General features: G+C 53.5%; 1 protein-coding gene across 4 annotated transcripts in view; it reads left to right on the plus strand.

Annotated features, from left to right (window-relative positions):
* PKD1 (polycystin 1, transient receptor potential channel interacting) overlaps positions 1 to 16,336 on the plus strand; it is a 107,286-nt gene that overhangs the window by 62,930 nt on the left and 28,020 nt on the right. Inside the window, exons 12-21 of one of the 4 annotated variants that reach the window (XM_053275937.1) lie at positions 1,594 to 1,725; positions 1,904 to 2,079; positions 2,570 to 2,703; positions 3,610 to 7,235; positions 8,515 to 8,664; positions 11,061 to 11,204; positions 11,874 to 12,195; positions 13,849 to 14,065; positions 14,554 to 14,713; positions 15,570 to 15,722. In XM_053275937.1, coding sequence (XP_053131912.1) covers positions 1,594 to 1,725; positions 1,904 to 2,079; positions 2,570 to 2,703; positions 3,610 to 7,235; positions 8,515 to 8,664; positions 11,061 to 11,204; positions 11,874 to 12,195; positions 13,849 to 14,065; positions 14,554 to 14,713; positions 15,570 to 15,722 — 5,214 coding nt within the window. The remainder of the gene's footprint in view (positions 1 to 1,593; positions 1,726 to 1,903; positions 2,080 to 2,569; positions 2,704 to 3,609; positions 7,236 to 8,514; positions 8,665 to 11,060; positions 11,205 to 11,873; positions 12,196 to 13,848; positions 14,066 to 14,553; positions 14,714 to 15,569; positions 15,723 to 16,336) is intronic. The other 3 variants (XM_053275939.1, XM_053275938.1, XM_053275940.1) reach the window with 3 other exon arrangements.

The raw sequence follows: 16,336 nt of genomic DNA on the forward strand, positions 1-16,336 counted from the left end.
CATAACAACCCTGTGAGAGAGATGGCCCTGAGAGAGGGGGGCAGGGGAGAGAGAGAATACAAATACGACAAATATTTATCTACCACTTTTCAGCAAAAGGTTCCCAAAGCACTTTACATAGATATGAATAAATGGCTCCCTGTCCCCAAAGGGCTCACAGTCTAAAAGAGAAACTTAAGAGAGGCACCAGCAACAGCCACTGGAGGGATGCTGTGCTGGGGATGGATAGGGCCAGTTGCTCTCCCCCTGCTCAATCAAGAGAATCGCCACTTTAAGAAGGTGCCTCTTTGCCCAGTGAGCAGGGGTGGCAGAGAAGGCCACCCAGTGAGTTTCGCGGCTGAGTGGGGGAACTGAGCCTGGCTCTCCCAAGTCTTGTCTGACACTAACCACTGCCCCCCCCCACTAGCAGTCTGCCTCTTGTGCTTGGGCCAGGCTTTTGCCTCCACTCATGGACCGCAAAGCCAGAAGAAATGGTGCAAAGTAGCAAACAATTTAAAATTATCGAAAAGGAGAGAAATTATGCAATTTTGCTGGATTTGCAGGACGCATATCTTCTTGCATATCTTCTTGCTGCAGGACGGGGGTTGCCCTGGTCTGGTTCCTTTTAGAGCAGCTCTGAAAACGAGAGCTTTGCTAGGGACTTAAAAGATCCGTCACCTTGGCTCATAGCCCTGCCCACTTTGATAATTAGAATCAATCATACACACACACACACACACGCTAATTAGTTACGATTTCAAAAGTCTCTAATGCTATAATGCAGCACCTTTGAAGGTGGCTGCAGCAGCAGAGGGCCAGGTGAGGCCGGGAGTTCGCTCTCCCCCCTCCTCTGGGCAGGTGTCTCCACTGCTGCCCTTCCTTTCTGGAAGAAGGCATGGAGGAGGGAGCGGGCTGGTGAGATTTGGGGCTCTGAGCCTATCATTGGGGCCTGTGCCCCGATGAGTCCAGGGCCTCCGCACATCCCAGGCCCCCAAGGATTTAAGTCTGATATTTCAAAATAAGTATGCTGCCTGGAAATACTTTTCACTGAATACACACACGCACACTTCACAATATATAGTGATATACATTGAGCACTATATATTTGTGCTACTTTTAATGCCTAGAACACACTAGCAACGCTAATTATTAAAATGGGCCCCTCGCTGCAGATTAGCAAAAGAGACTGTCAACCATGCAGGGTGAGCCTATGTCTGTTTTCTCAGAATTCTGAACAAATTCAGTAAAGGAGAGTCATGTGACATGTCTCAGGGGAGGCCCTGGAGGTAGCGGCCCCTAAGACAACTGTCTCCCCTTGCCCAATTATCGCTACGCCCCTGTTCTGCAGGCTGCAGAGCATAAGCCACAAGTCCATCTTCCATTTCAGCCCCCGTCCCTGTAGCAGCTTACGGCTGATCCCTGGCAGACTTGTCTCCTCCCGAGTTAGGGCTGTGGGACTCTTTATTGGGTTCTTTCCAGCAGAAATGCTGGCCAGGGGGGCGGGGGTGATGAAGCCCTGTGGGGCCAGCTCTTCGTTTTCCTCCTCTGAGCTTGTGAGCAGATGTGTCCGTCCTCCTGCCGAACTCTACTCCCCCTTGTTGTCCTCCAATGCAGAGCTACGTCCCCATGATGGATGCCGGGTCAAACGTGACTTTCCGGTGGACGGTGGACGACAAGCGCTCCCTGACGTTCTACAACGAAGTCTTCAACGTCATCTACCAGACGCCCGCCGTGTACAAACTCTCGGTAAGCCCAAACTTACCTGGGCCTCGTCTGACCTGTAGGCAAAGGAAGGAGGGGCTGTAGCAAAGTGTGGGGGTGGGAGTGGTGCTGGGGGAACCCTGGCTTGGGAATTCTGCCCTCCAGCATCAGGGCCATGTCTGCTCTGCCATGTGACGGCGCTCTTTTCCTGTGTCCCGGGCAGCTCACCGCCTCCAATCACGTCAGCAACGTCACTGTTGACTACAACATCACCGTGGAGAAGATGAACCGGATGAAGGATCTGCTCCTCTCTGAGATCCCCTCGCTCATCCCGCAGAACAGCTCTGTGGACCTGGCAGCCACGGTCACTGTGGACTCGGCGGTGAATGCCACGTTCTTGTGAGTCCCCTCTCTTCCTCACTTGCCGACAGGACTCCTCTTCAGCAGGACTGAATGAGGACTGCCCCCCGCTGTGTAAGGGGGTTGCCATGCAATAAGCAGCCTACGAGGAGGTTGCCGGAAAAGACGTTTGAGGGATTTGAGGGGTGGTTTTGGAATGTCTGCACACGTCACAAATACACTTGCTGATGATTGCATTCTAGAAATAGAACAGAAACTTCAGCACCAGCCGAAACCAGACATTGGTACCCGCCAAGAGCGTCTGGCATTTTAGAGGGCAGGCTGATGGGAACGGACCCTGGCTGTTTAAGCCAGCTTGCCTTGTGCTCTAAAAAAACCCAACAGAGGTGGTATCTGGGCAGATGAGCAGAGCCATGAGATTAACTTGGGAGGCTTTGATAGAGGCTCAAGACATTCAGGCGATAGACATGCATCCCCTCTGTTAGCCTCACAACCGTGCCTCACATGTGGTCGTTTTTCCACTCCTCAGGTGGGACTTTGGAGACGGGGACCGTGCTGTTTTCCACTTTCGGCCTCCCTATAACGACTCTTTCCTTATGCCGGATCCCAACGTCCACCAGGTTGTAATTGGGCACAATGTGTCGCATACCTACCAAGAACCAGGTGAGGACGTTGTTGCATTTTAAAATTGTATTGGTTTTTACGATATCTTAACAATCCAATTACATTTAATTAAGTAAATATTGACTTCCCGCTTACCAGTCTGTGCGGTTCATGTTAGCTATACATATAAACCATTGCTATAATAATTCAGAACATATATACTCCACATTGCTCCTTGATTTTACCCAATGTAAACAGCACCCTGCCGTCTGCGTTAGGGTCTAATCTGGAAAGCGCCCAGGAGGGGCAGTTTTTGGCAGAGGAAGGGGCAGGAGACAGGAGGGGGTCTTTATTTATTTTATCTATTGTTAGGTTTATACGCTGCCTTTCATTAAAATAATCTCAAGGCAGCTTACAATACATTCAGAAATGATACAGAACGATTAAACAGTTAAAACAATACAAATATTAAACTGGAACATAAAAAATAAAATCTAATCAAAAGTTTTAAAAAACATACACAATAAAACCATGAAACACCACACAGAGCAGCAGCATCAAGGAAACAACGCTCCTGAACGAACCTGGGTCAAAAGCCCCCTGTCCACTTCCCCTTCCCCTGAAGCATCCCCCAGCTGCACCGTTGACCCTCTTGGTGTTCTGGTATTTACCTCACCAACGAGGGTCTGAACTTGGTTGGGGTGTGGTGTTTCAGGAGAAGAGTGGCTGGCAGAGGAAGGAGTCAGGGCCCCTTTGCCCCCCACCTCTGTTGTATAGCAAAGAGTTGCCTCTGTAGACTTCAGTGTATTTTGGCCACCCCAACAAAAGTGTTCTAAAAGCGTTTGGAATTGTGTTTGGGGAGGATTTGATGCGAAAAGAAATAGCTGCTCTCAAGAGGAAGTAACATGAATGTCACCTCCACAGCCTGAAAGATTCTGCTCTCTCTCTCCCTCCTTTCCCATGCAGGTGAATATACCCTGGTCCTTGTAGCATCCAATGAATTTGAGAACCTGACCCACTCAGTCCCTGTCCACATCTACACCTGTCTGATGGAAGTGAGCATGGACGTTGATGCCGAAGTCCTGGTTGTGGGCCATCCTGTCACTTTCGAAGCTCTCCCTCTGCCGTCTAGCTTTGGGGTCTCTTACACCTGGGATTTCGGGGATGGCACTGTGCTATTTGCAGAAAGCCAGCCTACCGCCGTCCACACCTACCACAGCAAGGGAGTGTACAACGTCAGCCTGAGAGCCAACAACACCCTTAGCACTGTGGAGGCATTCCAGGATTACCGCGTCTTCGAAGAGATCAGTGGGCTGCGGGTGTCTGTGGACGAAGTGATAGAGCTGGGCACCCCTGTAGAGATCAATGCTTCCGTGGAGACGGGGGATAATGTCACCTGGATATTTGATATGGGCGATGGCACAGAACTCTCCACCACAGTCTCCTCTGTGAAGCATAGCTATTTAAAGGAGCTCAACTGCACGGTCAACGTGACCGCGGTGAATCCTGTGAACTCTGTTTCCCAAGCTGTGCCTGTCCAGATCTTTGTGCTGATGGTTCTCAAGATCGAACCTTCCACTTGTATCCCCGAGCAGCCTGACGTACAGCTCACTGCCTACGTCTCTGGCAATCCCAGCAACTACATTTTCGACTGGACATTTGGGGATGGCTCGAGCAATGTCACTGTGGACGGGGACCCAACAGTGATGCACAACTTCACCCGCAGTGGCGTCTTCCCACTCTCTTTGGTCCTCTCCAGCAGGGTCAACAAAGCCCACTATTACACTGTGGTCTGTGTGGAGCCAGAGATCACCAACATCACGCTGTTTGTGAGGCCACACTTTGTGCGGCTGGGCAACGAGAGCAGGTTCCAAGTCACTGCCTTGCCACCTTACCTCTACCGTTACCATTGGGACTTTGGGGCCAACGACTCGGCTCGATTCGGTGGGACAGAAGTCAGCTATTCTTACAAAACCCCAGGTGTCTACTTAGTTACGGTGACCGTCTGCAACAACGTGTCGTTGTTGAAAGACACCGCCTTTGTGGAAGTCCAAGAACCCGTGGGAGTGGCCAAGATCGAGTCGAACGGCTCAAAGGTTTTGGAACTGAACCAGGTCTATCTGTTCTCTGCCAACGTCAGCGGGACCAAAGTCAGTTACCTGTGGGACTTTGGAGATGGCACTACCCAGCTTGGGAAGTTAATCACTCACTCCTACAATAAAAGCGGCACTTACGCCATCAGCCTGACAGGCTGGAATGACGTGAGTTTCCGTGAAGCAAGGCTCAACGTCACGGTGAAGAGGCGCCTACAGGGACTCGCCATTAATGCCAGCAGGACCGTGGTGCCTCTGAACGGCTCTGTGAGCTTCGCGGCCACCCTCCTTGCTGGCAATGCCACCCAGTACTCTTGGATCTTGTGTGACAGGTGCACCCCCATCCCGGGCTCTTCCACCATCTCCTACACTTTCCGCTCCGTTGGGACGTTCAACGTGATTGTGACAGCGGAGAACGAGATCGGGTGTTTGCAAGACAGCATCTTCATCTACGTCTTGCAGCAGATCGACGGGCTGCAGATCACGGGCACTGACCTCGTGGACGACGCTTGCTTCCCCACCAACAAGACGCTCCAGCTGCAAGCCGCGGTGAGAGATGGGACAAACATCTCCTACAGCTGGACCACCCAGAAGGAAAGCCACCCTGTGCAAATGTTCACTGGCAAAGTCTTCTCCCTGACCATTCTGGAAGCTGGTGTCTATGTGGTCCACCTGAAAGCCACCAACATGTTGGGAAGCATGTCTGTCAACAAGACGGTGGAGTTCACGGAGCAGGTGGGCTCCTTGAAGCCAGTCGCTTCACCCAACCCTGCTGCGGTCAATGCCTCTGTGAACATGAGCACCACCATCACTGGTGGGACCGGCCTGACGTACACCTGGCACCTGGAAGATGGCACCTCCCTTTCCACCTCCGGCCCTTTCGTCACGCATTGTTTCCTGAGCTCGGGTGCCAAAGCCGTCACCATTGTGGCAGAAAACAAATGTAGTTCTGTGAATGCGACGCTCATGGTGTTTATACAGGAGCCAGTCTTGGGTCTGAGGATCAGGACAGTCCGGCCAAACTGCAGTTACGTTGCATCAGGCTCTGAAGTGAAGTTCTCTGGTGAGCTTGAAATGGGATCCGACGTCTCCTGGATGTGGGAGATGCTGAGCAGTGTTATATCTGGCCAGAGGGTGGCGCTGGGGTTCCCCAGGGCTGGCTTCTTCTCTGTCTGTCTAAACGCTTCCAATGAGGTCAGCTGGGAGGTGGCCTGTCTCAACATGACCGTGCAAGACGCAATCCGGGGCCTGCAGCTCCGCGTGAGCAAGGAAGTCGTGGAGCCTGGGGAAGAGGTCTCCTTTGGTGTCAGGATGTCTTCTGGCTCCTCTGTGAGCTACAAGCTGAGTGTGGATGGAAATCACGCCGTGGCACTCAATGCTTCGAACTTCACCCATGCATTCAGCCAGGTGGGAGACTACGTTGTAAGGGTGACTGCAGAAAACCGCATCAGTTCGGAATACACCGAGGTCCTCATCGTGGTTCTGGAGGCCATCCGTGGCTTGCAGGTCATGGACTGCTGTGAGCCAGGCATGCCTACTGGGGTGGAGAGGCATTTCAGAGCCGAAATCGAGAGTGGTTCGCATGTGTCTTATTTGTGGCAGTTCTCCTTAGAGGAAGATCAGGGACGTTTCCGGGATCTCTTGGAAGAAGGCAAGAATGTCTCGTACACCCCAAAGGCTGCAGGACAGCTGGACATTCACCTCTGCGCTTCCAACGGCCTGGGCAGCCAGAATGTAACCATCGTGATTCAAGTCCAAGACCTCATTATGCAGCTTTCCCTCCTGCCTGTTGACCCCTTTGCCAACCGGACAACGCCATTTGAAGCATCTGTGTTGCCCAGCGCTAGGCAAGTGGTGTTCTGGTGGCACTTTGGAGACGGTTCTCCAGCTCAAAGGACAGATGTGGCGTCGGCCAGCCACACTTACCTGAGGCCAGGGGATTACCTGGTGGAGGTGAACGCCACCAACCTCATCAGCTTTTTCATCGCCCACCTGACGGTCACGGTCCGAGTGCTGGAGTGTGAGGAGCCAGAGGTTGAGCTTGCCTTACCGGCTCAGGTTGTCATGAAGCGGTCACAGAAGAATTACTTGGAGGCGCAGATAGACCTCCGAGGCTGCACCAGGTACCAGACAGAGTACCTGTGGGAGATCTACCCAGCCCCAAGCTGTTTGCAACTGGGCGACGCTGACAAATCCCACCCGCCCGGTGTGGACGTGAGCCGGCCCCAGCTGGTCATCCCCAAGCTTGCACTGAACCTTGGGACTTACTGCTTCAAGTTCTTGGTCTCCTTTGGAGACACACCCCTGTCCAAGAGCATCTTTGCCAACGTGACTGTTGTGCCTAATAAGCTGGTGCCCATCATTGATGGAGGGTCGTATCGGGTGTGGTCCAGCACTCGGGACTTGATACTGGATGGGGAGAAATCCTATGACCCTAACCTGGAAGACTGGGAGCAAACGCCGTTGCGTTATCGGTGGTCCTGTGTGTCTTCCTCCAAAGTAAGCATGGCCGGGCTTTTGGAGAGGGTGGGACAGTGTTGGCTTGAGCTTTTTGGGGGGTCCATTTTCATTGTTTGGGCTCAGAATGGGAACACGTCAGAGCAATAAAGGCTAGAATCCTGGCTGGCAACTAATCGTGGGGCCACCTTGAGTAGGTTGCGATGCACCAAGACCCTGAGTCTTCCCTGCCATTGCAGATCCCGTGGCCACACATCCACGCCACTCTGTTGCCCCTAGGGTTGGCACAGGGGCTGGATTTGGCCCGGTGGCCACCAGTTGCTGGTGTTGAGACTAGTGTGCTTTCTCTCATCACTATTGAGTGGCTATAGCCATGCCCTTGAGGTAGCAGCATCGAGGGCTGAGGATTTGACTGCCGGTCAGAATTGGGCCCTGGCACCTCTCCTGGTAGGAATGGAGCCCCCAGGATTGTGCATTGCAAGGAAACGCTCCCACTCTGGTGCATAGCAGGACTGAGTCCCTTATGACCTTCTCCTCCACCACCTCTTTTCAACTCCTTCTTGGTCTCCTCCTTCTTATTATCATCTCTCTCTATAATTCCCTAAGGCGTACCCATGGCTAGTCCCGTGTATGGCAGCTCTCGCGAGAGTTCGCAAGCAGCTGCCGGGAGTGCAAGAGCTGGCGAGGAGGGAGGGAGGGAGACCGAGGAGGAGGAGGCGCCACTGTGAGCAGCCGAGCAGGCAGCAAAAACGGGGCCGCCTCCTTGCGAGGAGGATGAGAGCTGCTGACGGAAAGGGCGGCAAGGGAGACTGGCTGAAAGGATGGGAGGAGAATTGGCTGGGCCCGGAAATGGAGGGGGAGGAAGGGAGAACTGGGGGCACGGATGCTCTGTGCCTGGGTCAGCTGGTGGTTGTTCCATTTCTATTTAAACCGTTTTATATAAATAACAGTAGTCAGTAAGGAGTAGTCGTGTCACCCCTTATTTTGATACCCTTCAGGGCATTTTAAAATGGGCCCATCAAAGCCTTGTGTTTTGATACCATGCCTGGAGTTGCCCTCTGCTCAGCCCCAGGAAAAGTGCCTCGAAGGTTTGTCGCCAGAGGATTGTTCAAGGGTGGGACGTGGGTCCTTCGAAGCCTCCTCTCCTCCCCCCACCCTGTCCCTCGCTGTGTCTGGGTGCTCTCTCCGAGGGAGGCGTGTCGGGTGCCGGGCCAGGAGGAGAGCTGGGTTTGGTCTGACTGCGGCCGGTGGGGGGCAGCTCTGGAGGCAGCTGCTGACCATTCCGCCCCACCCCACCCCCACCCCTGGTTTTCATCCACAGCAGAGCTCATCAGCAGGGTGTGCCCTCAACTTCGGGGCCACGGGAGGAGTCGTGACTGTGTCCCGAGCCATATTGGAAGCAGATGTGGAGTATACATTCGACCTTACAGTCTGGAAAGCGGGGATGCATCCCGAAGCGACCAATCAGACGGTTCGTATCGTGGCGGCTTCTTCTCTGCGGCTGTCGTTTCCCAGCCTTCACTACATGCTGCCTCTACTGAGTCAAGCTCTTGGTCCAGGACTGTTCAGGGGCCAGGGCTGTCTCCTCCAAAGAGCAAAAGCTCCCAGTCAGAGGGCGGATGTGGGCTTAGGGTGGGACCTCAGTTGTACCTGAGCTCCACACGCCCTGCCCCCAGCCCTGGGAGTGTGTGCATCCCTGCTCCCACCCCTGCACGAACATCTTCCTTTCTGGGTTAGGATGTTCCAAGACTGGTCGTGACGTCTGCACCCACCAATCTCCACTTATTCTTAGGTACCTTTTTCAGAGAACCTGAGAAAGGGACATAGGAAGCTGCCATATACTGAGTCAGACCCTTGGTCCATCTGGCTCAGTATTGTCTACCCAGGCTGGCAGCAGCTTCTCCAGGGTTGCAGGCAAGAGTCTCTCTCAGCCCTCTGTGGAAATGCTGCCAGGGAGGGAACTTGGAACCTTCTGCGTGCAAGCAAGCAGGTGCTCTTCCCAGAGCGGCCCCACCCCCTTTGGGGAAGATCTTACAGTGCTCACATGTAGTCTCCCTTTCAAATGCAAACCAGGGCAGAACCTGCTTAGCAAAGGGGACAATTCATGCTTGCTACCACAAGTGGTGCAGTAGGGAAATGACTTGACTAGCAAGCCAGAGGCTGCCGTTTTGAATCCCTTCTGGTATGTTTCCTAGACTATGGGAAACTCCTGTATTGGGCAGCAGCAATATAGGAAGGTGCTGAAAGGCATCATCTCATGCTGCGCGGGAGGAGGCAATGGCCAACCCCTCCTGTATTCTACCAAAGACAACCACAGGGCTCTGTGGGCGCCAGGAGTCGACACCGACTCAATGGCACACTTACTTTTACCACAAGCCCAGTGCTCCCTCTGAGCCTGCCCAGAGAGGATTGTCTCAGCTCTGCCCACGTGGTCTCCTTTTACCTGGAGATGGTGCCAGAGACTGTACCTTGGCCCTTCTAAGTGCAAAGCAGCCCCCCCCCCGCTCCCATCCCCAAAGAAATGGCACCAGAAGGAACGCCGTGACCCATGGCGGAGTCTTGCTCTTCTCCGAAAGGGAGCAAAAAGGGGCTGTCTTTGCCGACAGCTGGTGTTTTCTTTTGCTCTTCTGACGGCAGTTCCTCTGCTGCCTCGGAAAAAAGCAGAGAGAGGGAGAGGGGTTTCTGTTTAAATTTCCTCTCCCCCTTTTAATAACTGCGCCTATTGGTGGCCCAGAGCGCCAAATCAGCAGCAGCAGCATCTGCAGGCCAGCAGCCCGTATGGTTTCTATCACCAGAGGGCTTCAGCAGACGCTTGGCAATTAAGGATGTAGTTGGTCCGCCTGCAAGTGGAAACTCTTACTGCCTTGATCTGTCTTTTTTCTTTTTCCCCCCTTTGGAAACAGAAGGCTGGAAGGAAGGGGGAGGGGGACCGAAAGCGCCCAAGTCAAACTGATAGTCTTTCAAGAACATTCCGTCCTCTCCAGCGCACATGAATGCAAAACAAGGCTTGGGCAGTCACAGGAAATTTGCAGAGGCTGCAGGAACGCGCAGCCCGCTCTGCTGAGAGATTTGCAGCTCCTTCCGCGGCCTGCCACTTAAAACAGCACCTTTATTCCTCCCGTTGGAAATATCCATCAGGCCAGAGACGCTCCAGACAGAGCCGGATTCTGAGGGGCTTAGGAGGAGATTAGGAGGCACAGAGGCAGACTTCCAAAAGAGCCGGCGCGTCTGAGGCACGGGCCGTGCTCGGAGAATGGCTCCTGCCCTGCGCAGGGATTCGGAGAGCCAAGTATCAAGACAGCAAGTCCTAGAGATGGCACAGGTCTCTGGGGAAGCTCCTGCCTTTGACACAGAACTGGAGGTTCTGGGTCTGGGCTGCCTCCATCCCCACCTTTTCTTTGACCACCTCCCAAGGCTGTTTGAAGGCTTGTCCTTTGAACTTATCGCATATTGTTTCAACCAGGGGTTCTCAAACTTGGGTCCTCTTGTTGTGGGACTCCAGTTCCCATCACCCCCGGCTGCAGTGGCCAGAGACTGGGGGTGATGGGAGTTGTAGTCCAGCACCACCTGGGGACCCAAGCTTGAGAACTCTTGGTTTAATTGATTAGCTGCCTCCCTTCTGGCTGCACAATCGGCAAAGGTGCGTATGTCTCAAAACCTCAGTGAATACCCTTTTCTCTGAGGATCTTGATGAAAGATGAGCCTCCATGGTGCGGCTGCTGTGCTGGGGCCATTTCAAGAGTTGGAGGGTCTGGGTCTGGGTCAGTAGGGTGCTGACCCTGGCGGGGGGTTCCGTCTCCTGGCAAGAAGAGGGCCAGCCCGAAATGGCTCCGGGCCTGCCTGCTGACTGGGCTCTCTCCCTCCTAGGTGCTGCTGAAGAAGGGGACGGTGCCCATTGTGTCTCTGCAGTGTGTCTCCTGCAAGGCCCAGTCTGTCTACGAAGTCAGCCGGAGCTCCTACGTCTACCTGGAGGGGGCTTGCCTGAACTGCCGGAACAGTTCCAACCTGGGGGTAAGCTGGCCGTGGAGTGTTTCTGGGGCCAGTGGAGGAGAGCCTGGCCTGAGCATGTGCCTTTCCCCTGGTTAAGAATATGGTGCTCTGAAGGCTTGGCTCTTGCTTTCTCGAAGGTGCAGGGACTTCTCTCCTCCCTCCCTCCCTCCTTTCTTTCCTTTCTGAAGGTGCTCCAGGCCCCTGACCATCTTGGTTGCCCTCTTCGGCATATTTCCCAGTTCTGCAATGTCCTTCGTAACACACAGTGACCAGAACTGTACGCATTACTCCAAAAGTGGCCTTGCCACATTTTGATATCAGCCTTTTCATTTTCAATCCCCCTCCTAATGATCCCTAGCATGGAATTTGCCTTTCCCTTCCCTCTTACTTGGCAAGATCTTACCGTGACAAGAGCCCCATGATTCCAGAGGCTCCTCATTTTCCTTGCCCATGTTTTTCTCTTCTCTCTGATGAAATGCTCCACCAGAGGGTGATGATGTAATGTAGGAGATTCAAAGTGGACCTAACGGTGGAAGTTTTCCCACCAGACAGCTTGGATTCCCTCCTGTTCTCCTTGGACCAAATGCATGAGATGGTGGCTGAGTTATTGGTCAAATATTTGCCTGGATGTTGAATGTGGAATTTTCTTTCCTGACCTAAAAAGTTGGAGGCCCCGTTTTTAATTTTCAGATGACAAAGCTCTCCTTGGTCTCCCCCCCACCTTTTGTGCAGAGATGGGCAGCCCATAGCTTCAAAAACGAGTCTCTCACCTTGAATGGATCGACCACCTCAACCGGCGACACGGAGATGAACCTGGTTTTGAGGCAGGGGGCTTTGCAGGATGGAGAAGGGTATACCTTCACCCTCCACATCACTGATCTTGCCACGGGAGAGGAAGGGTATGCCTCCATTGACCTGTTTCCAAACCAGCCGCCGTTTGGGGGCTCCTGCCGGCTGTCTCCTCTAGGACCCGTCCAGGCACTGACAGCAAAGATTCATTTTGAGTGCACAGGTGAGGAACCTGCAAGGGAACATCCCACTCTGGTCTGTAATCTGTATCTGAGATGAGTTTCAGTGGGTGCCCAGGGGAGTAAGCATCCTGGCAGTGTGGGGTCTTAGCTGGAATATTGGGTCCCAAAAACCCCACTCAGCCATGATGCTTCCTGAACAGTCACTGTCGCTCAACCTGACTTATCTCGCAGTGTTGTTGTGGGGATAAAATGAGATAAAAGGCTCTGTTGCCTCAACCTCCTTGGAGAAAGGAGGGGTGTGATGGAATGAGGGTGGGGATACACACTCCTCATAGGTACATCATACGTCTCTGGCAGTGCATTCGGCTCCTGTGAACTCACGATCAATTTTGCATTCCAGGCAAAAGGTTCAATTCAGAGTCTCAGTGTTTAGGAGCTGTGTCTCTTTTAGCACTTTCTGGCAGGATTTCAGGAAGCCGTTTAAGATGAAATAGAAGTCAAGATTGCTTAGTCCCAAGGGGAACACACAGACAGATATTAGGAATATCCTCTGTGAAACGAGGTTGGCACTCTTTGCACAGCTTTCTCCCTCTACAAAAAAAAAAAGGCACTCCCCTCTTTTTTGTTATGGGGGTGGTGCAGTGAGAAGACATGCCCTAGCACATTCAGGGTGCCTGTACCCATCCTGTCCTGGTGTTCACAGGGCTGCTTTGTGAACCTCTTTGTAACCCTCACTGGCTACAGCTTCAGGGCCTGTTTTTCTTCTAATCCACTTTCTCCCTAGTAACAATGACCACAACATATAGCCAATCTGATTTGGCTGTGTGATTACATCTCTGAGAATAAGTGAAGCTAATTCAGAGTGTCGGCAATGCTTCCTGAATATGCCTTGCCCTCATTCTGAATTGTCTTCATTCCTCCCTGATGATTTTGTTATGTAGCCAGCTCTGAATGGCTACGTGATGATGTAATTGTTAGTAAGACAGAGGGCGGTTTTTAAAACAAACGAAAAATTGTGCTGCAGCAACAGCTAATGGAGCTGTGAACACCAGTTAACAGGTATTAAAAGGATATTTTATTTGGTTTGTTGGTGTGTTCGTTTATTGGCCACATTTATATCCTACTCTTCCTTCAAGGAGTCAGAGCGGTGTACATGGATATGTTTATCCTCACAACGACCTTGTGAGGTAGGTTAGGCTGGGAGAGGAATGCCTGACCCAGAGTCGCTCCGTGAATTTCATGGCTTTGAACCCGGGTCTCCCAGTCCTAGCCCAACACTCTAACCACTACCTAATGCAGGCTGGATCCGCTTGGGGAATCTTTTGGCAAATGTTCAGCGCCTCCTCCCGCTCCCCTTCTCATTCCCGAAATGTCATCTGGAGAACATCTGGCTCTCGCATCGTCATCGCAATCCTCTCCATAGGGTGGCTGCTTGGGGCGTGGCATGTCCAGGCCCTGCATCCCTTTCTCCTGCTTCACACCCACTTCTCCCCTCCCGCCCCCTCTGAGTGGGCTTTTGCTGCTGCAGTCCTGAATGAACGACCTGTGAGGCCGGGTCTCAATGAGGGGGTCTGAGGGGGCCGCTGCTCCTGCTGAGCGGCAGAGTCGGGAAGCCCCCTCATCCCGCCTCCCTAGGAATAGGGGGTGCTCCTCTCTCAGACGGCAGACATCCTACCTGTGTCTTTGGCTGGCAGGCTGGAGAGACAAGGAGGACGAAGGCACCCCTTTGGTGTACATCCTGAAGGCTCTCCGCTGCCGCCTGGACTACTGTGAGGAATTTTGGGTGTACAAAGGAAGCCACGCGGAGCATGCCACCTTCCTGCCCCCAGGATTCCAGGAGGGGGGCTCCTTGGTGCACGTGATCGTCTATGTGCAGGATCAGCTGGGAGCAACTGTCAAGGCCATCAACAGGTAAGGTTCTTTCCATACGAAATGGGGACTTTCTGCAGCTCTGTAGAGAGGTCTTTTCAAAATTACACACACACACACACACCCTCTCCAGCCATTATTGAGCCGTTGCAGTGCCCACTGGATCCCAGCATTCCTCATCACGGGGAGGATCCCTTTTCTGAGCTGAGCAGTTATTGTGCAGCTCTACCTGGTGAATGGCCAGCCTGCAGGCAGCACGGCTCTCTTTAATGCTGGGGCTGGGTGGGATGTGGAGGGAGAGAAGAGCCACCTGGGTTGCTGCCAGGAAGCAGAGGCAGCTGTGCCTCCTTTGGTGCCCCCCGGGCTTGTGAAGACCAGCCCCCACTGGGTGTGACCCACCTGTTTCTGGATTGCAGCCGTTCTACACTGCATGTAGAAAGCGAGCAAGCCAGGGCCAAACGAGCTTGGGCAGCTAGCTTTCCAGGTGCAGGGAGTGTTCTTTGACACTGATAGCTTGTTTTCATCCCTAGCTCCATGGTCATCACACTGCCCAGCACACCGGAGGGATTCCAGAGCTTCCCGCAATGGCTTTACAACCAGACTGAGGTGGTACTCCAGGGCCTGGTGAAGCAGAGCGACCCCCAACAGGTCACTGAGTATTCCTTGGCTCTCATCACCATATTAAACGAGGTATTATGCAGGACTGTACCCTGGAGGGGGAGGGACCGGGGTGGGGAGGGCAGATTCTCTCCTCCTTTACGCCATCTCCTCCCCACTCCTTTCTTCCTTGTCGTGCCTCCTGGGAAACAAGATCAGGGTGCAACAACAGGTGTTGTGGGAGAGCCAGTGTGTCCCTGGGGTTCCCTGAATCTGGGCCCTCAGATGTCCTCCCCAGTCACAGTGGCCATCCAGGTCCTGATCCCAGAGGCCGTGGGTTCCTAAGCCTGAGTCCCCAGACCTCGTTGCATCCCAACTCCCAAGGGCTTTCGGCCATTGTAGCTGGGGCTGATGGGAGTTGTAATCCAACATTTGGGGACTGAAGTTTGAAAAGCCCTGCATCATTAGGATCTGTAGCTCTTTCTAGAATAAAATAAATAGCAACCATAGGGAAGAGTGTGCATTCTGAATCAGATTTGCAGAAGGTGGTAGTGGTGGTGGTGTTAACCTGCCCTCCCCACATGGTTATCTGGGCTAAAATTGCTCCCCAGCTGCTCCCCAGCTTCTGATTGACCCACAGGGCCTTGCACGAGAGAGTTTGCTGCTCCTAAAGAAGCCACCTAATGGCACGGCAGGGAAGCAACCTGCCTAGAGAGCAGGAGCCTGTTGGTTCGAATCCCTGCTGGTGTGTTTCCCAGACTGGGGAACACCTATACTGGGCAGCAGCGATATAGGAAGGAAGGTGCTGAAAGGCATCATCTCACTTGGCGATGGTCAACCCTTCCTGTGTTCCACCAAAAGACAACCACAGAGCCAGGAGTCAACACCGACGCGACGGCACAGCCTAACCTAAGCTAATAAGCGCTTTCTTTCCCCCTCCCACCCCAAGTACGAACGCTCCGTGCATTTGCAGCCGGGAGGAGAGCACGAGGAGCACCTTCGGGCCTGGACGCGGAGGAATATCACGGAGACCCTGATCTCCTTGAACGTCAACACGGTGGATGACATCCAACAGATCACGGCCGCTTTGGCTCAGTGTACGGTGCGTGGCTTTGGACGAAGAGAGCAGGTGGGAGGAGAATGGGATGGGCTGGACCTGGGAGGCCTGGACCTCTGCTCTTCCTCCCCCATCGACGCTTCGGGTAGCCTTAGGCAAGCCACTCGGGTCCCATTCCTTTCCTGTGGAATGGAGATGGCCGCAGCCTATATCGCTGGGTTGTTGTGAATACTTTTGTGGTGGCCTAACGGTTTCGTAGAAATAACTCACAGCCGTGGTCGATGGTTTCTAAAAAGGCCCACAAGGGAGAATTCCTGCTCTTGTCTTTCTTGTTGAAGGGAGGCAGAGATGAGAACAGCCTTGCCCCCCTGCAGAGCGGGCTGGAGCACGATTGCTTTTGCGCTGGGTTGTGGAGAGGATGAAAAGGGCAGAGTAGACTCTGCTCCAAAAGCAAGCCGGGGGTGGGGGGCTTGCCAAAGAAGGCCACTCAGATGGCTCCTCTCTCCCCCACCCCACCTGAGAGCCATGCTGCCTGCAGGCACATGCTGTTATGTGGGGCAGGGGAGAGAGGGGCCACCCGAGCGACCTCCTTTGGGGCCCCCCTGGCTCATTAGCCCAAGTCGCTTCTGTCCCAGGCAGCGTGGCTCTCTGACGAGGCG

The sequence above is a fragment of the Hemicordylus capensis genome, chromosome 13 (genome assembly GCF_027244095.1).
Source record: "Hemicordylus capensis ecotype Gifberg chromosome 13, rHemCap1.1.pri, whole genome shotgun sequence".
In the NCBI taxonomy this organism is placed as follows: domain Eukaryota; kingdom Metazoa; phylum Chordata; class Lepidosauria; order Squamata; family Cordylidae; genus Hemicordylus; species Hemicordylus capensis.